This window comes from Linepithema humile, chromosome 5 (assembly GCF_040581485.1).
Source record: "Linepithema humile isolate Giens D197 chromosome 5, Lhum_UNIL_v1.0, whole genome shotgun sequence".
In the NCBI taxonomy this organism is placed as follows: domain Eukaryota; kingdom Metazoa; phylum Arthropoda; class Insecta; order Hymenoptera; family Formicidae; genus Linepithema; species Linepithema humile.
In genome coordinates this window covers 13,940,280-13,966,639 of record NC_090132.1, presented here as the reverse complement: position 1 = coordinate 13,966,639, position 26,360 = coordinate 13,940,280, and the positions used below count along the sequence as shown (strand labels likewise).

At 35.1% G+C, this 26,360-nt stretch overlaps 3 protein-coding genes across 5 annotated transcripts; 2 read left to right on the top strand and 1 right to left on the bottom strand.

Moving 5' to 3' along the window:
* Positions 1-1,123: 1,123 nt before the first annotated feature.
* On the bottom strand, positions 1,124-7,829 carry LOC137000008 (uncharacterized). Of its 3 annotated transcripts, XM_067355496.1 has the most exons (4): positions 7,079-7,814; positions 4,165-4,214; positions 2,449-2,880; positions 1,124-2,172 (listed from the first exon to the last, which is right to left on the bottom strand). In XM_067355496.1, exons 2-4 carry the CDS (start codon positions 4,195-4,197, stop codon positions 2,014-2,016), a joined length of 624 nt encoding a protein of 207 aa, XP_067211597.1. In that variant the 5' UTR covers positions 4,198-4,214; positions 7,079-7,814; the 3' UTR covers positions 1,124-2,013. The 3 variants fall into 3 exon arrangements, 2 of the variants coding, with proteins under 2 accessions (XP_067211597.1, XP_067211598.1); XM_067355497.1 differs by lacking the exon at positions 4,165-4,214 and having other exon boundaries at positions 7,079-7,813; XR_010890324.1 differs by lacking the exons at positions 1,124-2,172; positions 2,449-2,880; positions 4,165-4,214 and adding an exon at positions 5,572-6,728 and having other exon boundaries at positions 7,079-7,829.
* Positions 7,830-12,406: 4,577 nt separating this feature from the next.
* LOC137000189 (uncharacterized) lies at positions 12,407-12,793 on the top strand. Its single transcript, XM_067356145.1, has one exon. The coding sequence runs from the start codon at positions 12,407-12,409 to the stop codon at positions 12,791-12,793; it is 387 nt and encodes a 128-aa protein (XP_067212246.1).
* Positions 12,794-16,410: 3,617 nt separating this feature from the next.
* LOC137000188 (uncharacterized) lies at positions 16,411-17,469 on the top strand. Its single transcript, XM_067356143.1, has one exon. It carries the CDS (start codon positions 16,411-16,413, stop codon positions 17,467-17,469), a length of 1,059 nt encoding a protein of 352 aa, XP_067212244.1.
* The last annotated feature ends 8,891 nt before the right edge of the window (positions 17,470-26,360 follow it).

Genomic DNA, 26,360 nt, shown 5'->3' with positions numbered 1-26,360 from the left:
TTTAGTTGCATCATCAATTCTTTATATGTAAAATGTAAAAAATTCACCTTTTGTTTTTCGTTTTGTCCATGCTTTATAAACCCATAAAATCCGTTTTTTTTTTTTTTAAGATTTCTCTTCGTCTAAAATTAATACTATTACCGCTAATTCGTTTATCGATAGCTCTGCCATGTTCACAGTTCAGATGTATGTCTCAAGACTGATGTTTCAAAATATTCACGGATGCGAGCCGGATATGTGTAAATACTCATATCGAATCTTGCCGGTACGGTACGGACACGGTACGGATACGGTACGGATATGTATAAACGGACCTTTAAACCGCTAATCGATATCGTCTTGACAACAAATATAAGAGAAACTCTTGTTATTTACAAATGCCATATGGCTTTAACTTTATAGTGACCGATCGATATTATCGATCGGTCCGTCAGCTGTAACACACAGCATCAGCGGCGAAAAGCACAGGCGCAACAGTATGTATAATAAAATACATATTTTTATGCACAAGACATCTGTATTAAAAATTATTTTTCCTTATTTCATTTTTAAACAAATAACATTAATCGTAAAGAATAATAATAATAATTTTAATGTACACGCAATAACAATACACGCGGTGGCTTAATAGAAAACGGTTAGTCTTTCAGATCAGAGTTCGAAAATCTGAGATTTTTAATTTTTTTCTTACTGTATTTTAAAGTTTATGGAACATCATTACATACATTTATACATGTAATTAAATTAAAAAATAAAAATATGTATAAGTAATGTAAGTAATATATAATATAAGACAAATTTTGTATACATATACAGTGTCTCACCTAAGATCGGTCACCTGAATAATATCCACAATTTTGGAGATAGGAAGAAATGCTTAACATAAAAGTTGTTTGATTTCAAACAAAAAAGATACGGATATATTAGTTTGACCTTAAGTGGAGGCGCTTCAGAAATTTAAAGATCCGCTTCATTTTTTTAAAAGAAATTATCCTAATTTTTTTATATAAATCGATTTTATATAAATTGATTCTTTCCCAGTAAACACAAATTACGACGATTTATATCTTAAAATCTTATTGAATTTGAGTATAAAATGTTTTCAGTTTTTTATTTTTATTATTAAAAATAAGCATCAAACAAAAAAACTGCAAATAGAAAAGTTCCGTCTTGTCATTCTCTACAAGCCTATATTAAAAAAAAATTAATTTTGCGACTTTCAAAATTTTCATGCTCTGAGACGTTTGGTAATACTTTTACACGATTTCGAGCGCAGAGCGAGTTCTTTGATCCGCGCCCTCAATTCATACATAATTAGTTGGCAATTCTTTATACTGAAGATAGCCAAAAGGGTTGACCGAAACGTATATAAATTAAGAAAAAATGGTATTAACAAGCAAACGACATCTGGCTTTGGCTTTGGATTAATAATTTGGCTCAAATATTAATAACAATTTACTGAAATAATTACGATAATGGTAACATAATACGGAGAAAGAAATTATCCACTTTGAAATAACAACGATACATAAAACACTGATCAACGATATATAAAAATTACGTATAGAGAATATATACCTATGTAGAAATCCCTTCATCAGGTCAATTTCTTCAACAATTCCAATTATAAGATGATAACAGAAAGAAGAAAAAAACAGTAATTTATCGAGATATAAATATTTTTTCGAAAATAGTCTTTTCTTATATTCTACATGAATCCGAAAATCTAATTAAACAGAAAATATATTTGAGTTCTTGTCGTATAAGATATAAAATTATTTTTTTTATTAGGGTCTTTCGAGATTCTACGCGTCGACTCGTGTTACAAAAAAATAGTGCGACAACTGAAGAGTTAATATTATAACTGGACTGTGTAATGAATATAACAGGAATGTGTAGTGTATAGGAAACATAGGAGGATTAGAAATAATAAAATTTATTATTCTTACTACTTATATGTATTTATCATTTATAATAATACATGTGTTACATGTGTAGTTATGTATATGTATGTTAATTGTAATAATATATGTTTATTCCCCCTCTGCCTCTGCCTCGTCCTCGTCCCCGTCCTTTTCCTCTTCGCGTCCCACGCCCGCCCCGTCCTCCTCGTCCTCCTCGTCCTCTCACAGATGTGATAGCACTTATAATTAAATCATTTAATTCTTCTTTCTGAAACAAAAAGTATATATGAAAAACATATAAAATAGCATTTATGTATATAGAAACAATAATATTAAAATTAATAATATTAATATATTAAAATTAAAAGCAATATATGATCTACTCGCGAAAATTATTTACAATTGTAATTTATAACAAATTTATACCGTTTATTACGTTATACTATTGTTTACACCGTTATAAATTTATAATCAATATATTAAATATATGTATTATTAAATATGCTATGCAATTAATTAAATATTTAAAAAAAATTAAACTTACACTTAATGTTATCATCGTTGACGTCGTCGCCGGCGTCGCAATCATCGTTGACGTCGTCGTCGGCGTCGCAATCATCGTTGACGTCGTCGTCGGCGTCGCAATCGCCGGTGACGTCGTCGTCGGCGTCGTAATCATCGTTGCCGTCGTCGTCGGTGTCGTAATCATCGTTGCCGTCGTCGTCGGCGTCGGCATCGCAATCATCGTTGACGTCGTCGTCGGCGTCGCAATCGCCGGTGACGTCGTCGTCGGCGTCGTAATCATCGTTGCCGTCGTCGTCGGTGTCGTAATCATCGTTGCCGTCGTCGTCGGCGTCGGCATCACAATCATCGTTGACGTCGTCGCCGGCGTCGCAATCATCGTTGACGTCGTCGTCGGCGTCGAATCCGTTGTCGTCGGCATCAGGGCTGTTGGCGTCGGTATTGGCTTTATATTCTGGAAACAAAAATAAAAGTAAAATTATGCAATATATATAAATATAGACTTTAAAAAACGCGAATAATACGGGCTTACCAAGAATAAGAGAGAGAGTGAGCAGATAGAAAAGTAGCGAGCGAGCGAGCGAGCCTCGAGACTTTTGTTTACGTTAATCCAACAGTAACAGTGCCGACCAAAAAAATCAATGAATCGACATTGTGTTCATTGTCGAATAAACATAAACATAAGTCGAGGCTCGCTCGCTTGCCGATTTTTTCAATGCGGCGACAAGCCGGCCGGGCCGGCCGTAAACACGGGATGTGCTGAACACTTTTCATCTTCAATTTCGTATTAAATTTTGTAATATATATATATATATTTAAAAATAAATTCTAAAGATATCTAATATAGGAAAAAAATAAGAGAATAATATTCATTGAAAATTTCACTGTAAAAAATTATCCGTCAAAAAAGAAAGTTGCAGTTTAATATATATGTATGTCCATTATAATTTTCAAATATTTATATATACAATATAAATTAAATTTTATATATGAATGCATTGTGAAAAAGTTAGAAAAAATTATTTTACTTTACGTTACACTTGTTTAATCATTTATATACAGAGTGAATCACCTAACGTTATCATCTTGATTTACGTCAATATTATTATCTGTAGAGAAAAATCGGTTAAAATAAAGTTATATGGTTTTAAAAGGGACATAAGATGGGCCAAACAAAAATTCAATTGTTTTACCTCAACACTTTTATACACAAAATAATGGGAGGTAGCAATTAGTGTTAAAAGCACATGGTTGTCTTTAATAAAAAAATATGGATTTTGTCATATCTTTATTAACAATTTTATATAAAATGACGATATTATAAATCGTTATTTTATATACTTATTTTATATTCGATAAATACTTTATATAAAATTGAAAAAAAATTGTATATTATTATTTGCACAAAAAGCTATTAGAAATAAATATATTATAATTTATAAAAAAATTTTTTTAATTTATAAAAATATCAAAATAAAACATAAAATATATAAACAGAATGTGAAGCCTGTCATATATTTCATATCAATATTCTAGATTAGAGCACAAAGACATTAGAAATAATTATATTACAAATTATACAAAATTAAATATTAAAATTATAAAATATAAAAAATAAATATGAAAGAATATAAAAGTTCTCATATATTTAATATCCTATTTCTTTTCCGAATGTTAAGTAATTTTACTGTACAAAAAATACAAACAGAGTTTATATTATATAAAACAAAAAACTTACCACTGTTACGTATCCATAAATAATATCTTTCATCTGTCTGTAGCGGCAATCTGTATAAACGTTTTCCATTACATTTACCATTCGTACAATCTTTATACGCACACTTTTCGAAGAAACGATATACATGATCTTGATTCGATATTGCTTTTTAACTGTATTGTTTTCAATGTACACTACAGTTTAAAAGTTGCAAAAAACTTTTCACCCACGCAACCTAAGTACACTTGGCACGAATCTGCGAAAAATTCTTCACAGATGTAATCGCGTATAAAATCCTTTACGGACAATAATCGCGAAAACATAAAACAAACATAAACGAATGTTGAGTATACTTAGGGTTGCCAGAAGTTAAAAGTATATAAAGAGAACTTTTTCCCCTAAAAAAAGAGGACAAAAAGAGGACATGTATGAAAATATGCAAATATCCATTTATTTACACTTATCAACAGTAGTTTATATTTATTACGTAAATAAAAGTATAATTTGTTTGAAAAAGAACATTTTTATTAAAATATTATTCACTTTTTCAAATAAAAAATAAAATAAAACATTTATAAATTATAAATGAAAAACAAAATAACTTAATTTTAACTTAAATTTCATACTAATAGCTAATAATAGTAATCATATAATTTAAAAAAAAAATCACAGTAAAGTTTCCTCAGTCTCATAATCAGTTTCATATTTCTTTGAACTAAGAACTTGTGATAGCAATTTACTATCATTTTTTATTTCGTTATGAAATTGTTTGCATGTTACATTTTTATAATTGTAAGTGACTGACAATATTGATTTAATACTTTCTATATTGAGACGATTTCTCTCCTTTGTCCATTGTGCTCCAATCATCGAAAATAATCTTTCTACATTTCCATTATGTCCTGGTATTGCAAAATAATACTGACAAATTTTCAATATTTCAGAATAAAATTCTAAATTATTTGATTGTTTGAAGTATGTAATCCATTTTAAATTTAGTGACATTTTTTCAAATTCATCGCTATGAATATTCTTTTCAATATACAGTTTTAAGTTACAATATTGATCGAAGCATTTTACATCATCAATATAAATATAACTTTCTATTTTTTAATTAATATATATTATTGCGTTGGCAACTTGTTGCCATTCAGGTACATTAGTAAGGGATATCCATTCAAAAACATTCAAGTCATGAAATTGACAAGACCAGGAAATGATATACTCTAACATTGTTTTATAGCAACAAGTTGTTTCGTTCTTAAAATTAGTAACTTGGAAGTCAGAACCATCTTTTGACATAGTTTGCAGAATACTTGAAACTTTTATTGGAAGGAAAGACTGTTCAATTCGTTGTTCAAGCATAGTAATTAAATATTTTAAAATATTTATAGTTTCTATAATAGAATTTTTTTCTGTTTCTAACTCTTTTGCTTTTTCATGAAAATTATACATAATTGAGTGAGCGAACCACAAAGAAGCCTCGCTTAAATTTGATTCAAAAAAGTTTTGCAGAATTTTTGGACAACTATTGTTAGATAAAAAATAGGACTTTAAGGCGGGATACATTTGCAAAACGCGATTTAAACCAGGAAACAATGATAACCAACGCGTTGGACTATGATATAACAACTGCCTGTATTCAATGTGTTTACATTTTCACAAAATTCCTTCAATCCTTCTGTTCGTACAGTATATACCGAAAAATGATTGTATATTTTTATAATTATTGATTGGACATCAATACTTATTGTGTCCAAGCCTTTTTTTGCAGCATTGTGTATTATATGTACTGGACAGCCAATACCAATCAAATTTTTTTGCATTTCCCGGTTTAATAAGCTATATACATTTTCTGTCCCAGCTCTGCGCACTCCACCAAAATTTGTATTGCAGTTATCTGCTGAAAATGCAATGCATTTATCAACCAAATTCCATTTCTTTAAAGTTTTTATTAATAAATCACAAATTGTTTTTTTGTGCTTTTTCATTAGATAAAGTTTCCAAATTAATCAATTTTGAGCAAATTCCTTCATTAATGGTAAAATACTGTATCAAAATCGGAAACATTTTTTCTGAATTATGGTTACTTGCATCTGTAGATATTGATATAAAAGGAATATTAGATATAGATTCAATAATTTTACTAATGCAATAGGGAGCAATAATTTTTTTTCCAATCATTGCTGTTTTTGTTTTAGCAGATGATAGATGTTTAGCAGTTTCAGAGTCTTCGAACATATGTTTCAATAAATCTGTTGTACAGTTTGATGAGTTGAAGCTCATGTGATGCTTTAAAATATGGAATCCTAAGGTTGCTTCAACAGCCGCTACTTTCTCATCCAATTTTTTATTTTTGGAGACGAAAGAATCTAATTTGCTTGATGTTTCCATGGATCGGATATATAACTGATGTTTCTTTGATTCAATATGTTGTTGTAAATCATATTTTCCTTTATTTCCAACAGAAACTCTAATCTTACATACCGAACAGAAAGCATCGTATTTAGAATCATCAACACCTTCAAAACATGTATATTTTGCTTTCAATTCGGAAGAAAATGTGCATTTTCTTTTACTCATAACTGTAAAAAAAAAAATTAAAATATCCTATTTAATAAGAGAAGATAACAATTAATTTTAGAACCTCTAATTTAAAAAATTACAGAAATAAAATTGCAAATTAAGAATTAAAAATGCATTTGAACATTGAATACTTTTGTTGGAATTAAAACATATTTATTTTTGAGATTATGCCTTTATATTGACAAATTAAATCACAATTAGTGATCAAAAAATTCTGACATCTAACAATTTTGATTTTATTTTGAAGTTTTATACGATAAGATTTGGTGTTTTAACCTCACTTTCACTCAATAGCTAATTTTTAATAAATAAAATAATTTTTACTGCCTACTGCCTATTTTATAATTACCTGCTAATAAGAAATAAACACGAAAAAATACTTGTTGACAAAAGTAAAGAAAAATCTTTTTGTAATTTATTTCGTGTTGACACTGTTGACTGCTGACTGCTGATATCAGTTGGCTGTTACTGTGAATTGTGAACGTTAGTGCGTTTGCGCCTTGCGCCGCGTAGCCGTGTTAGAAAAGTTTAACCTTATCTATTAGTAGATGGCGTAAAATTTTGTTTCTATAAAGGTTGATTTCCATTAACATTAAGAGCACTTATTAGTGTTACCTGTTATCTGTTATTAATACCCGTTTATGTCACAAATCTAATTACCAGGACGTTGCAAGTTGCAATATAAAAAAAAATTAGACAAAAAGTAACTAAAGAAAAAAAGAGGACAAAAAAGATCAGAATAAAAAAAAGAGAGTGAACAAAAAGATCAGGACAAAAAAAGAGGACATGTTCTCTTTAAAAGAGACACTCTGGCAACCCTAAGTATACTTATCTCGCAAGTTTACTATAAACGAGGAGACATTCGCGTACGGCGATCAAACGTATAGGTACTGCTCCGAGGAAAACTGATAATCCTTCCTTGTGTCTCTTGCTAACAAAAGAAAAACGTCGACCACATGATGTATTACTATAGCTCAATTTTTGTAAATAAGTCGGGAATGGTACATCTTATATAGATAACATTTAGATTTGATAATTTAACAAGAAATAAGTCAAAGAGATTTATGTAGGTTTTTTTACTTTTTTTTACTATTTTTTTATTCATGATACATAATGATACATATATTTATTAATGTGATTATATTTAACAGAAATATGAATATATTTAAAGAAGAACACGTAAAATTTATAAATAACTGAAAAAAAGATGTATAAATAATTATTTAGTAATAATAATTAATAGTGGTCTTCCACGCTACCCATGAGGTGCCACTAATAGCGCGTTAGATTTTTTTTAAAGTGGATCTTCGCCTGTAGCCCTATTATACCACTTTTTATTACATTATATATTTACAAAAGATATATATATATATTCAGACAGTAAGGATAAAAAAATCTTATAAACAAGATTCGGAAATGCTTCCTTTATAATTTAATAAAATTTCTGTTAATGTAGAATGCACATTAAAAGAAAAATTATAATATTGCACTAAAGATTTATATACGTGTATATATATTTTAGTTGGCATCTATATGAGCATGACGCAAAGATTGCAATCACAGTTGAAACAATTACATAAATCTCAAACTAGCAAGTCTTATCACGGGAAATCTATATAATATAGATTTTCTATAAAGAACTGAAAAAATCAGTTATGTTTTGACGTCGTTTTTACCCATTTTTATTGCGCGACGTCTTATTATTTTATAAGTGATTTGTTAAAATCACTTTTTATTGTATTATATATTTATATATATTACGTGTTATTCACGGTATTCACATATATATACCTTGCCCTATAATTATAGAATACCGTATGCCAACATAAAATACATACACGATATATTTATTCCAATTGTGTTACCGTACTTTTTTAACTTTATTATTATATATATCTCGTATTATGTCATTGGGAATAAAATGCATGATTTTATAATTTCTTAGCATGATTACATTAAACTTATTTTTTTCCGTGATAAAACCTGCTAGTTTATGATTTATGTAATCATTTCAACTGTGATTGCAATCTTCCAAAAAATTAAAAAAATCATGCTTATTTTTCTTATAACAAAAAAATACTGCAAAGTGTAATATGATTTATAAACTTACTTTTTATGAATGTAATATTATGATGATTTTTCTTTCCACAATGACAAAATTGCACAAGATTACATATAATAATAAAAAAATTAAAAAAGTATTTGTTTCTTCAAATATGTATATTTTATTTTTCTTCCTAATAATTCTTCTCTCTACGTTTTATGTAATATTATTTAATTCATTTCTATTATATATATATAATTAATACTATTTTATTTATTATTATTTCTTTATTTTGTTTTCCTTGACTTATCTTTTCCTTACTTTTTTTTTCGCTTAGCTTTATTTTTGAAAATATATGCTATTATTTTCTGCCTTTCATCTTACTTTATTTCTTATTCTTTTTTTTCCTTACTTTATTTATTTCTGATTTCTGTATATATAATTTTCTTCTTCTTTATACTTGAATGATGGTGCTCAAGATGATCTCTATTCACGTTTTGCTTTATTTGTTTATAAACCTTTTAACTTTTTTGCACGGTGCACTAGCTACTTTTGCATCACGATTATTATATCTTGTACGGGAATATATTTTTACAACAATCATATATTTTAATGCTTGCATCCGATGATCATAACATTCTTTATGTTTGTCAAACCATTCGTGATGTATTTTGTTTGTTGCAAATACGCATTCCGTCATTATTTTGTCAAGAATTTTAGTGCATGCCCAATAGTGTTGCCATGTACTGTTAAATGCCATTAATTGCGTTTTTATAATATTTGTAAATAGAGTTGTTGGTCGTACTAATTTTGTCACCGTTGGAGCATCTTCATCGCTATTTGGATATTCACGAAATTCAATGTATTTTTCATTTACTGTAGATTCATCCGTTGGTGTTTTCATCATAATGTTGCGGCAGTCGTCGCAACTACTTTTAATAATACTTTGCCGTGCCACAAATCCGGCAAAAAATGCGATAGCATTTTCATTATAACTGCTATCAATCGGATTTGTATTTTCAATTTCTTCTATATCATATTCTTCCAGAAGAAGTTTTGCGTCTTCATCAAGCAATTCGCTTTCATTTTCAATATCATATTCTATAGACGCATTGCTCGTATTCATGACTTTTTCTATCGTCTTAACAAGTTCATTTGGTTCATTAATAAGAGTTTCACTTTCTACACATTGAACGTTACCCTTGTCTGAATATATCCCGTAGAAAGTATATGCCTGATAGATAATCGAATCATTCTTGCGGTTGGATTAGGATTAAAACCTCCACGTTGTCTTAATTTGGAAAACAAATGTTCGACAGAATCTTGATTACACAATCCTGTCGCAAGTTCAAATCCTTCATATCGATTTGCAAGTATTTTATAAGTTGCGAGAATAGCTCGTACAGTTAAAACAAAACCTTTAAAACAAGGAATTTGAACTATGCTATTCGCTGATTTTGACCATTTTGAGCACCATTCGATAAAATCTGTTAACAGATTTTCGATATCCGGATTTTTTGAGGATAATGGTCGCTTTCCACCAAATGTAATATTAAGACTGTAAGCGCTGCAAGCATCTATAATATTATTCATACGCTTTGCAAAATCAGCTGTCGCTTCCCACGTATTTGTATTTAATTCTTTTTCGTGGCCGGCTGTTTTTATTGCAGCTGCAAAAGTATAACTAAATAACTGGAAAGCTCTTTTAACATTCATCGCTTCGAAAGTATTTGGACGTATATGTGCCTCTGTTATGTGAGACAATAAATTTGAACCTCTTTTTGTGGCATTGTCAATAGACCATGTCATTTCAAAATCTGAATATGATGCGATTATTTTTCCATCGCGATAAATGTTTCCATGTGTTCTAAAGAAACTTGCCAATCTTTTGACCAAATGAGGAAAATCAAAAGATGCATTATATCTTTTTCCATTATATATAAAAAATGGCTTTTCTGCATTAATTTCGAGTTGAGTATAAGCGCTTTGATTACATGTACCTTGATCACATGTTACAAGTTGCACATCGGCACCCGTTGCACTCAATCTCTGTCTAAACATTCTTTTAACAATATAATTATTTCTTCTGCTTTCATGCATTTTCCCGGGAGGAAATATGCTAAAGGCTGTCGCCATGGACGACGCGCATTTAAACTGTCTAAGCAAAAGACAAATACACATTTCGATCTTTCTGATTTCTTTCCTAGAGGTCCAAGATCAACAAGACCTTCTATTTTATCTAATTTTCGCGAATATTCCTCATAAGGTTTTATTGCCATTTCATCCCATTTTAAAGCACACACTCTTTCCTCCATTGATAAATGAGAAATCTTTTCTTTTAATTTTTCAAATATAAAGTCACAAAATCCTGGCCGTACATTATATTCTTCTAGCCATCTTCTAATGGTTCGCTGTCCGGGAAAATTACAACCTGCTTTTCTTAAACGACAGAAAGCAGCAGCTGAATAATAATATAATTGCCTCGACAGATTTTTCTCTTCTTCTGTATATGCTGCATTAGGTATATGCAGCTGCAAATTTATCATAGCTTTCGCTACAGGATGTAAATCTTGTTCATTCAATTTTTTTAATACTTTTTTCTTTTGTTTTTCTTTATTTGGCATTTTACGTATTTTCGGAATACGACGTATGCGATATTTTAAATCTCTTATTTGCTTTCGTAATCGAATATTTTCAGATTTTAAAGATTTAACAGTTCTATATAGCTGACGTATTGTTCTTTTATCTTCTCCATTACTAGTTTTTGTACTACTAGATTTTGTACTAGTTTTTGTACTACTAGATTTTGTACTAGTTTTTGTACTACTAGTTTCTGTATTACTTTTAGTGCTTTCTATATTTTTATTAAATGGAAGAGGCGATGGGAGTCTTTGTTGCACAAATGACTCTAGATGCATCCATTCCGTAACATCTTCTTCTTCAATCGACGCATTAAAATGTAAATGTTTTGGTCGATAGCATCGCAGCGAACGTTGTTCTGTAACTGCATGCTCATCTATTATATTTTCATTAATAAAAGTAGAAGTAGATGTTGATATTCTCTATTTCTCTATATTCTCTATTTCTATATCAGACACTTGTTTTTTTGTTTTTTGTAAATGAAGAACTTGTTCCATTTCCATGCATTTTCTTTTTTGTGTAATGTTCTCATTAATATTGTGAGAACAAAAAGGAATTAAAATATTACTTTCATTACTTACTGTAAGGCAAAATTGAAAAAAAAGAAATTTTAAATTGCGCGCCCTGCGGATTGCTGCCACACGTAGCGCCGAGGCGGAAGTTGCGGAGACAGAGGAGAGCGTACGTACGATCGAGCGTGAGTGCATAAGAGAGACTTATTACGTATTTTAATAAATTTAAAGTCAAAAAGAAAGTGTTTCGCCATCCTATCATCCGCCACACGCCAAATATTCCTTACAAAAATCAGAAGTGGGATCCATACGTGGCGGACAAGGAATCGGAAGACTAATGCAGGTTACTGCATACCATTGCATCACGCAGGCAGACACATTCCGTCGTTAGTCGTGCCGAACACGTACGCGTCGTCACTGAAAAACGAGTAAGGACAGTTCTTACGGCTCAGCAGTGAGACACAAAGCTGATTTAAGAAAAATGGATCCCGAGACGATTCCGATAGTTCAGCTCAAAGCCGAGTTGCAACGACGATCATTATCGACCGCGGGAAAGAAGGCCGAGCTTATTGCCAGATTGAACAAGGACGATCCCAGTGGAAAGTGGATAGAGAATATTGTGCATAAAAGAATCTTGGACACTGTTTCAGATGAAGCCGCTGCAGACGAAGGTGAGTCGAGACACGTGAATCAAGAGGAAAGCGAGCAAAGTCTATCGCGGGAAAAGGTTAGTGGCTCGGGAAGTGACAGAGTGCGGGCAGATCAAAGTGATATCGAAGATTTAGAGCAACGGTACCGTAGTATGGAACTTGAGTTCGAACGACGCGAAAATGAACTTCTAAGGAGAGAATTGGAGTTAGAAAGATGAGAGAACGATAGGTTAAGACGTGCTGCGCCTCTGACGACTGAGGGGGCATCCAAGAGAGAAAGCATAAGCAGCATGCTAGAATTAGCGGGATTCTTTGACGGAAGTGCTGGTACGTTCAGAAAATGGGAACGACAGATACGGCAACTGTGCATGACCTATCAGCTCGAAGACAATCGTGCCAAGTTGCTCATTAGTAATAAGCTAAAAGGAAAAGCGAAGAGTTGGTTCCAAGCGGAGGACACAATTTCCATGACTCTCGACGAAATAATGGATGGGTTTAGAAAAATGTACGATCATCGTCCATTACGAGTAGCGCTAAGAAAGAAGTTTGAAGCAAGAGAGTGGAAAGCGTCCGAAAGTTTTGCGGATTACTTTCACGAAAAGATAATCTTGGCAAAGGATGTTCCGATCGACGAGGAAGAAATGGTCGATTATCTGATAGACGGGATTCCGAGTCACAATCTACAGGACATGGCGAGAATGAAAGAATTTCAGACGAAAAAAGACATGCTGCAGACGTTCGAGAAGATGTCGCTAAGATCAACCGCGAAGAACATTCCGAAACGTGAGTCCCAGTTGGCAGCACGACAGGAGACAACATCGGTTGAGAACGGAGGAAAGAAGGACGAAAAGCGAACGAGAAACGACGAAGAAAAACCCAAGAGTATTCGCTGTTATAACTGCAACAAATTAGGTCACGTGGCTACTGATTGCCGTTTACCGAAACGCGAGAAGGGTTCGTGTTTCAAATGTAGCGAGATGGGCCACATCTCCAAGGATTGTCCAACGAAAACAACATCAGTTTCCCCAACGCAGGTTGCAGTTGTAGAGAAAGCGGAGGATCAAATCTGCTCCGTCTCAGGCTCTCCAGGAGAGGAAGAAGAAATGTTCTTTAGAGACATTGATTATACGATAAACCGCGCCGGTATTAATCTAAAACTTAAGCTAAACACGTTAATGGATACGGGCAGTAAAGTTAGTTTTTTGAAAGAAAGTTTAGTTCCAAAGAAAGTAATAGAGTCACTTGATAGGCTTCCGGAGAACTTACGCGGTATAAATCAATCTCCACTACAAGTAATCGGGCACATATATTTAACTATTACCCTCGATAACGAAACGTTTGATAATATGAAAGTATTGATCGTTCCGGATACGACTATGGTGAGTCCGATAGTGTTGGGTCGTGATATAATAAAGAAATTCGGATTAAGTCTGAGAAAATTTGAAGCTCAAGCGATAAATGACATTATGAACATAGAAGTGAGCGATCCACCCTCCGAAACCGCGGATTCCATCGAGATAAACGTTGAAGTGCCGCGCGACATACAACAAAGTTTGCGAGAGCTTTTTAGATCTGAATACGTTGATCCGATAAGGCCGAATATTCCGAAAGTTGACCGGATGTTACAACTAGAACTGACGAATGAAAAACCCTTTCATTTTAATCCACGTCGATTATCTGTTTTCGAAAAAGACAAGTTACGGGAAATATTAGATGATTTACTTGACAGAAAGGTCATTCAGCCTAGTAAGTCGGAATATGCCTCTCCGATTATTTTAGCAAAGAAAAAGAATGGTGAACTTAGATTTTGCGTTGACTATCGTGTACTAAATAAAGCCCTTCGAAGAGATAATTATCCTCTTCCTATAATCGAGGATCAAATTGATGTACTTAGAGACAAGAAATATTTTAGTACACTTGATCTCAAAGACGGGTTCTTTCACATTCAAATTTCTGATGAATCCATAAAATATACCGCGTTTACGACGCCATTCGGAATATTCGAATATCGACAAATGCCTTTCGGACTCAAGGTAGGACCAGCGAGGTTCCAAAGATTTGTAAATGAAGCGTTGACAGATTTGATTAGAACTAAGGAAATCGTTGTGTACATGGACGACATATTGGTTGCAACCGTTACCTTAGAGCAACACTTTAATGCGTTGAAGAAATTGTTTAAGTGCTTAGTTGATAATCTGCTAGAACTAAGAGTTGATAAGTGCAAGTTTCTATGTACGGAAGTAGCATTCTTGGGCTACCGCATTTCTCAAAACGGTCTTCAACCAAATAAGTTAGGAGTCGAGTCAATCGAGAAATATCCAATTCCGCGAGACGTGAAGAGTCTAAGACGTTACCTAGGTATGGCCTCGTATTTTAGAAAATTTATTGAAGGTTATTCCGTTATCGCGAAACTCCTTCACGAGTTACTTCGCAAAAACGTGGAATTTAAATTCGAGAGAGAACAACTGCAGGCATTTAATATGTTAAAGCAAAAATTGCAGGAGGCACCCGTACTTAGTATATACAGCCCCTATGACGAGACGGAACTTTACACGGACGCGAGTTCGCACGGTTTCGGCGCCGTGCTTATGCAAAAGAAAAGAGACCTGAAATTTCATCCGATCTTTTATTTCTCCAAAACGACAACGGACACTGAAAGCCGCTATCATAGTTTCGAGCTCGAGATGCTTGCCGTCATTTACGCGTTACGACGTTTCCGTATTTATTTGCACGGGATTAAATTTAAAATAGTCACTGATTGCGCCTCGTTACGAATGACGTTAGAGAAGAAAGACATAAGCCCGCGAATAGAAAGATGGGCAATCGAACTTATGGAATATGATTATATTTTAGAGCATCGAGCCGGTACAAAATTACAGCACGTAGACGCTTTCAGCCGCGCTACGAATGTCCTAGTGATTGAAGATAATCCTCTCGAATTAGAATTAGCCTTAAGTCAGAATCGAGATCCAAAATTACGAGCATTACGCGAGAAACTTGAGAAATCGGAGGATAAATGGTACGAAATGCGAAGCGGTCTCGTGTACAGAAAGAAGGATAGCGATTTAAAATTTTATGTCCCGGAAAAGATGGAAAATCACATATTGCGCAAATACCACGACGAATTAGGACATTTCGGTTTAGAAAAGACATATCGCGCTATCGATAAAACCTACTGGTTTCCGCAATTACGAGCAAAAATTAAAGATCATATTCTAAATTGTCTGAAATGCATCGCGTTTTCGCCGAGTACGGGCAAACAAGAAGGATTTCTTCATTGCATTCCTAAGGGTAATTTGCCCTTTCAGACGTTTCATATCGATCACATAGGGCCATTAGATAAGAAGCGGTTGATCAAACAACATATTCTACACTGAGAAAAATGGTTTTATTATATTAACAAAATTCTTCTGGTTGACCGTATTTTAGTCAAACAAAACAGAATTTCTGGTTATCGTCACAAAATTTTACACCTTATATCAACACCATTTGGTTAACTTTACTATAAGGATTTTTGGACTTCTGTTTCCGGTGCGATAGAGTGCGACACGTGGCGTGGAGAGAAATTTTTGGAGTGACGTGGGAAGCGAGAGGAGAGCGAAAGGAGGAGTGAGAGCGAGTGGAGGAGAGAGTGGAGGTGAGAGAGAGTGGGTGTGAGTGGGGGGAGCGCAGGGTGTGAAAGAGAGAAAGGGAAAGGGCAAGGGAAAAGAAGTTATATAGATAGGCATAGAACATAGGATATAGAGACGGACACGATCGGGATTAAGAGAAAGAGCGAGGAGCACATAGAAGATAGAAGTTAATAGGTGAGGGTGATAGGTGGCGACATAGCGGGATGGAAAGGAAATTGGAATTGGAAATGGAAGAGAGATTAAGAGAAGCGAGAGGGGGGAGAGTTAGACGCGGAAGTTATGGGTGTATAGAGGAGATGTGGAAGAGGAAGAGGGAAGAGGCATGGGAAAAGGGGGAAGAGGAGGAGAAAGGCATATTTAGTAAAAGTAAGAAGATAACGAGGTCACCGGGGAAAGAAGAGGGAAAGAAAGAAGGAGAGCAGAAGGGGATAGAGAAGGGAGAGGAGGAGATGAGGAAATGGAAAAGGGAGATGGAGGGGGTAATGAAGGAGGTGATGAGGATGGGGTTGGAGGAGTGGAAGGAAGAAATGAGACAGATGAAGGAAGAAGTGAAGGAGGGAATAATAGACATAAGGAAGGAAATGAAAGAGATTAGAGATAAGGAGGAGGGGTGGAGGGAGGAGAGAGAGGAAATGAAAAGGCATATAAAGGGATTGGAAAGGAGAATAGAAGAGATAGAGAGAGACGGAGAGAATGAGAGGGAAGGAGGAAGGAAAGAAGGGAAGGGAGAAGGAGGAAAAATAGAAATAAGAATAAAAGAGATAGAAAGGAGGATGGAAAGGAAAGAGAGGGAAGAGAGGAGAAGGAATTTGGTAATAAAAGGAATAGAGGTAAGGGAAGGGAAAAGGAAAGAAGCGGTAGAAGAATTAATGAAGGTTATAGAAGCGAAGGTAAAGATAGAAGAGATATGGAGGATAGCGGAGGATAGAGAAAAAGGAAGAGAGATAGTGGGGATAAGGCTGGAGAATGATGAGAAAAGGAAGGAGATATGGGAGAGAAAGAAAATGCTTAAGGGTAGAAAGGAAAGAATAGTAGAGGACTGGACATGGAAAGAAAGGAGGATGAGATGGAAATTGGAGGAGATAGCCAGGGAAGAGGAAAGGAAAGGGAAAAGTGTATGGATAGGATATGGGAGAGTAAGAATAAATGGGCAATGGTGGAAGTGGGATGAGGAGGAGGAGGTGCTAAGAGACGGGAAAGGGTGCACAAAAGTAGGGGGGCAGGGGGAAGGGAGATTGGGGAGGGAGGGAAGCATGGGATAGAAGAGAGAAGGGAAAGGGACGGAAAGGTGAGGCGAGAGGACGGGAGGGAAAGGGAGTGGAGAATAGCCTTCTGGAATGTGGCAGGGGTGGGAAATAAGGATAAAGAATTCTGGGAGGGACTAAAGAAATGGGATGTAATAGTACTGATAGAAACATGGATGGATAAAAAGGGGTGGGAAAGGGTGAAAGAAAAGTTACCAAGAGGATACGAGTGGGGAGTACAAATGGCGGAAAGAAAAAATAAAAAAGGAAGGGCGATGGGAGGGATGGTAATGGGGATAAGAAAAGAGATGTTGGACAAAGGGAGGAAAATAGTAACGGAGAGAGAAGGGATAATAGTGGGAAGGATAAAAAAAGGAAAACATAAATGGAGGGTGGTGGGGGTATACGTTAATGGGAATATGGAGGAGATGTTACAGAGCATGGAACAGTGGGTAGGGGAGAAGGAGGTAGAAGTGAGTACAATAATTGGGGGGGACTTTAATGCGAGAACAGGGGAGGAGGGAGGAGGTATAGAGATAGGGAAAGAGGGAGAGGAAGGAGGAGGGGAGGGGGAGGGAAGGAGAAGGAAATCGAAGGATAGGAAGATGAATAGGGAGGGGAAGGTGATGGTGGAGTTCTTGGAGGAAAGAGGATGGGGAATACTGAATGGATGCATAGAGGGTGAGGAGGAGGGGGAGTACACGTTCACAGGAGGAAAAGGGAATACGGTAATAGACTACGTAATAGCAGATGAGGATACGAGGGGGAAGATAAAAAGGCTAAGGATAGGAGACAACATAGAGTCAGACCACCAGCCAGTGGAGGTATGGGTTAAGGGAGAGGGACAAAGACAAAAAAGGAAGAGGAACGAGAGTAGGGAAAAAGGAAAAATATGGAGAGGAGTATGGAATGAGGAGGGGTGTAAAAAGTTCAAACAAAGGATGGAAGGGTTAAAATCGGGGGAAGAAGAAATGAGGGTAGAATGGGAAGGGATGGAGAGGAAGATGAAAGAGGCGATAAAGGAAGTGGAGCGGGACGTGGGGAAAGAGGAGGGGAAGAGGAGGGGATGGTGGGACAGAGAATGTGAGGAAAAGAAGAAGGAGGCAAGAAGGGAGTTAAGAGGATGGAGAAGAAAAGGAGGAGAAGGGAAAGAGTATAAAGAGAAGAAGAAGGAATATAAGGAAACGTGTGAAAGGAAAAAGAAAGAGGAAAATGAAAGATGGGAAAAAAGAGCAAGGGAAGTAAAAAGGGAGAATGAGGTATGGGAAATAGTAAATAGAGAAAGGAAAAGAAGAACTAGGATAAATGATGGGATAGGAATGGAGGAATGGAAAGAGTACTTCATGAGGCTACTGGGGGGGACAGAAGGAAAAGTAGTAAAGGGGGGAGAAAGGAAGAAAGGAGGGGAGGGAGAGGAGGAAGAAGAGATCAGCAGAAAGGAAATAAAGGAGGCGATAAAAAAACTAAGAAATGGGAAGGCAATGGGAGTGGACGGGATACCAGGAGAAGCATGGAAATATGGAGGGGAAGAAGTGGAAGAGTGGGTCTGGAGCTGGTGTAACAGGGGATGGAGGGGGGAGGGATGGCCGGAGAAATGGAAGGAGGGAGTAGTGGTGCCGATCAGAAAGAAAGGAGAGGGAGAGAAAGTGGAAGATTACAGAGGGGTGACATTAATGAGTTCATGTTACAAGATATATACAATAACGTTGGCAGAGAGGCTAAGGAGGGAAGTGGAAGAAAAGGGAATAGTACCACAGAGTCAGACAGGTTTCAGAGAAGGGATGGGGACATTAGACAATATATATGTTTTAAATTATTTAGTGAACAGACAGCTGGGAAAAAAGAAAGGAAAAATGACGGCGCTGTTTATAGATTTAAAGGCAGCATTCGACTCGGTGGATAGGGGAATATTAGTGGGGGCAATGAGAGAGAGAGGGGTAAGGGAAGGGTTGGTGGAAAGAGTGGAGGAGGTGTTGAAGGAGACGAAAAGTAAAGTAAGGGTAGGAGGGGAGGAGGGGGGGAACTTTTGGACGGCGAGAGGAGTGAGGCAGGGGTGCCCATTGAGCCCACTAATCTTTAATGTAATGTTAGCAGATATAGAGGAGGAAATGGGGAAAGTGAAATGGGGAGGAGTAAAGTTAAGAGGGCGCAAGATATACTCCTTAGCATATGCAGACGACATGGTTTTGATAGCAGAGGAGGAGGAGGAGATGAAGGGCATGATGGAAAGGTTAGAAAGATATTTGGACAGGAAGAATTTAGAGCTGAACACCGAAAAGACGAAGATCATGAGGTTTAGAAAGGGGGGAGGGAGATGGAGGAAAAAGGTATGGAGATGGAAAGGGAAGATAATTGAGGAGGTGAAGGAGTTTAGATATCTGGGATACATAATACAGAGAAACGGAGGGCAGGGGGCACAGATCAGGGAGAGGGTGAGAAAAGCGACAACGGTGATGGGGCAGGTATGGGGGATAGGGAAAAGAAGATTCGGGAAGGATTGGGGGAGAAGGTTATGGTTATTTGATAAATTGGTATGGACGGTGATGGGGTATGGGGTAGAGATATGGGGGTGGAAGGAGAGAGAGGAAATGGAAAGGGCAGAGGAGAGATATTTAAGATGGGTACTGGGAGTAGAGGCAAGGACGCCAGGATACTTGGTGAGAGAGGAACTACAAAGGGAGAAACTAAGGGGAAGAGCGGGAAGGAGGGCGTGGGGGTTTGAAAAAAGATTAGATGAGGGGAGGGGAAGTGAGATAGCGAGGGAATGTAGGGAGGAGATGAAAGAGAGATTCAAAGAGGGAAGAGTGAGATCGGAATGGGAGGAAGAAAGGAGGAAGTTCTTAGAGGAAAGGGAGATATCAATTGAGGAGGTGGAGAAGAAGAAAGAGAAGGGAGAGGCGAGGTATGAGGAATTAGAGAGGAGGGACAAGGAGAAACAGAGAAAGGAAAGAAGGGAAAAGATAAGTGAATCGAGGTTTAGTAGATGGTACAAGGAAGTAAAAGGGGAAGGGATACCGGATTATCTAAAAAAAGGATGGGGTGAAAGCAGATGGAAGAGAGTGGCAAGATTCAGGTTGGGGAATGAAGTAAGGGAGGGAAGGTACTGGGAGGAGGAGGAAAAAAGGAGATGCAGATTATGTGGAGGAGAGAGGGAAACATGGGAACACGTATGGGAGGAGTGTAGAGAGTGGAAGGAAGGAGGAGGAAGCTGGCAGGAGGCGGTAGGCTGGGTATTAGGAGAGGAGGGAGAAAGGGAACGGTGGATGAAAGAGATAGAGAGAGAAAGAAAGGGGAAGGAGGAAAGGGAAGGAAATATGGAGGAGGAAGAGAGAATGTGTGAAGGAGAGAGAGATGCATGAAAGAAAAAAGGAAAGAGAGAGAGAGGAAAAAGGAAAGAGAGAGAGAAAAAGGGAGAGAGAGAGAGAGAGAGAGAGAGAAAGAGAGAGAGAGAGAGTGAGAGAGTGAGAGAGAGAAAGAGAGAGAGAGAGAGGGAGGGAAAAGGGGCGAAGTAGTTGGACATAAAAGATGTACAAAGCAATGGAAACGGAAGTCCCAGAGGCGAGATGTGTGTGTGTATAGGTAGGGGAGGAGGAGGGTGGGCACATATGGCTCACGCTCCTGCTCCAAAAGGCGGTTAGGTTAAGATAGGATTAAGGATAGACTAAGTATAGACTAAGTATAGATGTAAGGAAATGTATGGCGAGAAGAAAAGCTTGTAACCCTAAGGGGAACAATAAATTATTCATTCATTCTATAAGGATTTGAATAAGTGTTTTCTTGTTAGATTTACAAAACTTCTTGTTATATTTACATAAATCGCAGCGCTCTGCAACAGTTTCGTCATCACTCACTAAACGGTTGATCAACTGTTCGCCGCATTCATTTGTTACACTGCTACTGCGCCCTCGCTACTCGCGGCGTGAATCGCGCGCATTAGATCTTTCGCGAAGCAATGACGCTAAGCAGTCGGAACAGTGTGGGAACAGTCTCAATCTCAACTGAGCTCGCTAAAGTTTTACGTCGCGTCGTGGAATCCATTACGGAATATTAGTTAGGCCGATGGCAGAGAACGAGAAGTAAGCACTTATGTCTGTCGTAGACGTCTGTCGTGGACGTATGGTAAGGCAGAGAAAAACGTAAGTCGTGAAAGGTTATTGTGTGGATACGTGTGGAAACAACTACGACATACATAAGTTCTTACGTCTCGGTCTCTGCCATCAGCCTTACATCCGAAAAGTTTTATGATCACGTCGTGTTTTTTTTTTTTTTTAATGAAATATATGTATACCAGTGATGTAATGTTTCCTACCGGGTTCGGGAGCCGGGAACCCGGTAGGAAACATCACATCACTGAGTATACTTTAAACCAAAATATATTGTTAGTATTTTACAAAAACCACACCTATCCGAACTTGTTTTTTAACTACAAAGTTGTGTTAACCTAACAAAACGATATAAAAAAGTTAACAAGAAATTCTGGTAGAGTTTTGTAAATCTAACAACACAATGTGGTAAGGTTTACAAGAAATTCTGGTAGAGTTTTATAAATCTAACAACACGATGTAGTAAGGTTTACAAGAAATTCTGATAGATTTAAACAGGATGAAATTTAACAGAATCTTCTGGTAATTCCAACAACAAATTTGTTTCGTCCATTTTTGAACAAACGTACTAGTAGAATCAACCAGAATTTCTTATAATACAACAAAACTTTTTTTCCAGTGTAGTTGTTATAGATGCGTTTACTAAGTATACGAAATTGTATGCGACAAAATCAACGACTTCAAAGGAAGCAATCGAATGTTTAAGACAAAATTTCGCGAACTATAGTCGACCTCATGTTATCGTGAGTGACAGAGGAACGTGCTTTACCTCGAACGAATTTGAGGAATTTCTAAAAGAAAACAATATCCGACATGTTCTAGTAGCTACCGCCTCCCCGAAAGCGAACGGGCAGGTTGAGCGAATAAATCGCGTACTAGGTCCGCTCCTGGCCAAATTAATCGACAACTCCAGCGGAAAATACTGGTATAAGGTACTAACGGAAGCGGAATTTGCAATTAACAACACTATGAGCAAGTCCACCGGAGACACTCCAAGTCGGTTGTTATTTGGAGTTGACCAACGGGGACCCGCTGTCGACGGAGTCAATGAGCATTTGGATGAGGTTGCTTCATCAGATGACCGTGACCTCGAAGAAGTTCGCCGAAGAGCTGAGTCGAATATTTTGAAGAGCCAAAATTATAACAAACTTCAGTTTGATAAGAACCGAAAAAAATCGCGAGAATATAAGGAAGGCGATTACGTGGGGATACGAAATTTCGATAATACTCCAGGAGCACCGAGGAAACTTATCCCTGAATACAAAGGTCCTTATGAGATAGCCAAAGTTCTTCGCAACGACCGTTACATCATCAGAGATGTAGAAGATTCCCAGGCGTCTCGACGTCCTTATAGCGGAACATGGGAAGCGTGCAATCTCCGACCCTGGCTTAACTAGAGACTCTGGTTGCATTTAAGTTATTGCGTTTTTTTAATTAGTCAACCTTATTTATTTTTAGGGATTTATAGCGATTCTTGTTTTTTTTACTTTGTAATCCTGTGTCCGAGGCCGGACAATCCGTCAGGAAAGCCGAGTTGTAAGGCAAAATCGAAAAAAAAAAATTTTAAATTGCGCGCCCTGCGGATTGCTGCCACACGTAGCGCCGAGGCGGAAGTTGCGGAGACAGAGGAGAGCGTACGTACGATCGAGCGTGAGTGCATAAGAGAGACTTATTACGTATTTTAATAAATTTAAAGTCAAAAAGAAAGTGTTTCGCCATCCTATCATCCGCCACACGCCAAATATTCCTTACATTACATTATGAGATTCGAACGGAATCGGCACTGCATCACGTTTTAATCCTCTTGTAAATGTGAATGATTCTTCAGGAAAGTGGTCTTCGCACAATCCCGCACGTCGAAGAGAACTGGTAGACAATTTCTCTAATTTCGTATTTCCTGTACCAAAAATAAAATAAAAGAAAATTTAAAAATTATATTTACATACTCGCTTGAATATATTAAATGTGTAAAATAGTATTAAAAATTATATTATTAAAATTTAATTTTTTATGATTGGAAAAGATTATCAAGAAACAAAATCCAGATAAAACTGTATAAAGTATCAATTTTTTATATAAATAACAGAAAAAATATATATATGCATATACATAAAAATATAAAGATATTAACATAGTGTTCTACTTTAAATAATGTTAAATATTAAGATTTCTCGAAAATTATAGTAAATACGGAAAAATATTTCTAACAAAAGTTATAAGATTTAGAAATATCTTGTGTATGTAAGCACAGTTCACATTTCAAGACATTTCCAATTAAATATTGATTTCAATGTTGATTTTAATGTAATCATTATTTTTTTAAATGGGATCATAAATTGATATATTACAATATTTAATTTAAAAACTTTGTAGAATAATATGTAGTTAAAAAGGAATAGCTTATATGATATTTTATGCCAACACATTTTGACAAAAAATATAAAATATCTTGTTAAATATTTAAATATTTTGTTAATTATCATTTCTTGATAATGTGACAATAATTTCTTTCATAAAATAATGAGATAAATCAATTGGTGCAAAAAAAATACATTTTTCTTATTAACAAAACAAGAATATGCAATTTTCAATAGATTACTACATACCTTTTCTTGACATATTTTAATAATGTTTTTTTAAAATTTTTTTTTAGAGCGTTATTATAATGACATTAGAACTACGTTTTTTTATACAAAGTGATTAATTTCAAAATTAATGCAGAAAATTTTAAAGATGAGATTATCGAAAAAAAAAGTATTTTACAAAATATATAATTTTTTGCCAAAATGTGTTAGAATGAAGCATAAAATATTTCATAAACCAGGCCTCGGAATTATTTCATCTTTTCAGCCGATTCTCGTGGTACACGCCTTCTTTCCTCTCTTCACCGCGCGCGCGGCAGCCGCTAGGGCCAGCGCCGCCGAGCGTTAGGAGCGGCGCTATCCGATTAATGTTAAAAAAATTTATTAAAAATATTTTTTTCCTCAATAGCAATAGTACCTCATGGGTGACGTGGAAATCTATTGAAATATTTTCACATAATAAATTTAAAAATAAAAAAAATATTTTTAATAAATTTTTTTAACTTTTAATGATCAAGGAAGAAGAACCCAACATTTATCGGATAGCGCTGCGCGCTCGGCGGCGCTGGCCCTAGCGGCTGCCGCGCGCGCGGTGAAGAGAGGAAAGGAGGCGTATACCACGAGAATCAGCTGAAAAGATGAAATAATTCCGAGGCCTGATATATCGTATGATAGATTCCTAATACGCGCACGCGTCGATACCGGTACGTGTGAACTGACACAATTCAAGCGCGAGCGAAAGATTGTGAGCGACAAACCATAACATAAACATTGACTCAAATATTTTTCTCGTTCGTTATTTGACATTTAAAAGTTAATAGAAACATTTAATAATATAAATGAATAAAGATCAATAAAAATTAATAAATTATAGTAATATATTTTCATAAAATATTTTATATATACATAAAATGCAATGTACATTTCAAAATTATATCGTATTTAATTTAAAACACAACTTTGTGAGCAAATTAAAAACAATTTTCTACAACAAATGTGTTAATGAATGTTCACTTATCCATTGTACATATAATATATACATGAATGCGCTTAAAATAATTACATATTACAAAAAAAAAAATTAAATACAAAATAACGTTAAATACTAAAAATGAAATATTAAATAGAATGTAAAAAAATAAAAAAAATATATAAAAAAGCTTTTCTATTTATAATTATATATATATATATATATATATATATATATATATATATATATCTTTATATTCTATAATTTTTTACTCTATATTTTCAGATACTAATGAATATTTGAGTAGATAATATATAAAAACTCACCACTGTTACGTATCCATAAGTGATGTCTTTTATCCGTCTGCAACGAAATTCTGTATAAGCGTTTTCCATGAGATCTTGAACTTGTACACTCTTTATACCAACATTTATCGTAAAAAGGATCTATTTTGCACTGATTAGACATTTTCTTTTATTTGGATCACTGTTATTACTTTTTTATATGTAATTTAAAAAATAAAAACTTCGCACTTGCACAAAACAAATACGACACACACTGCACACAACAAGTACAACACACTGCACAAAAATCTGTAACGAATATTGCGTGTAAAATTTTTTACAGACAATAAACGCAAAAGACGAAACAGAACAGCGTGTACTTCTCTCGCGAGATCGTCAAGAAGACAACGAACGCACGCTGACTCGCGATATGTTCCCCTTCCTCCTCCTATTCTATCATAGACGTAAACAACAAAATAACAATAAAACGTTTAAAAATAGCTGGTGTCAAAAACTTTTCAAAACACTATAATGAAGTTATTTTTCATTAAGTACTTTTCGAGTTATGAGATTTGTAAATTACAGTATTTTGACATAAAATACAAAATATCTTGTAAAACATTCAATTTTTGGGAATTTTACCTTAATACTTTTATGCATAAAATAATGAGACGAATAAATTGGTATAAAGAAAACACATTGGTTTTAAAAAAAAGTATGCAGTTGCATGTTGCAAATTACATATTTTTTTTTGAAAGCAACTGTGTTTTCTTTATACCAATTGATTCGTCTCATTATTTTATGCATAAAAGTATTAAGGTAAGATTCCCAAAAATTGAATGTTTTACAAGATATTTTGTATTTTATGTCAAAATACTGTAATTTACAAGCCTCATAACTCAAAAAGTACTTAATGAAAAATAACTTCATTATAGTGTTTTGAAAAGCTCTTGACACCAGCTATTAGATT

Excerpts from the sequence above, each read along its gene's own strand:
- LOC137000008 (XM_067355496.1), bottom strand. The coding sequence starts at position 4,197 with ATGAAAGATATTATTTATGGATACGTAACAGTG. Across the intron at positions 2,881-4,164 it reads TTTATGGATACGTAACAGTG|AATATAAAGCCAATACCGAC; the intron begins GTAAGTTTTTTG and ends TTTTGTTTCCAG. Across the intron at positions 2,173-2,448 it reads CAACGATGATAACATTAAGT|AAAGAAGAATTAAATGATTT; the intron begins GTAAGTTTAATT and ends TTTTTGTTTCAG.
- LOC137000189 (XM_067356145.1), top strand. The coding sequence starts at position 12,407 with ATGGATCCCGAGACGATTCCGATAGTTCAGCTCAAAGCCGAGTTGCAA.
- LOC137000188 (XM_067356143.1), top strand. The coding sequence starts at position 16,411 with ATGGAAAGGAAATTGGAATTGGAAATGGAAGAGAGATTAAGAGAAGCG.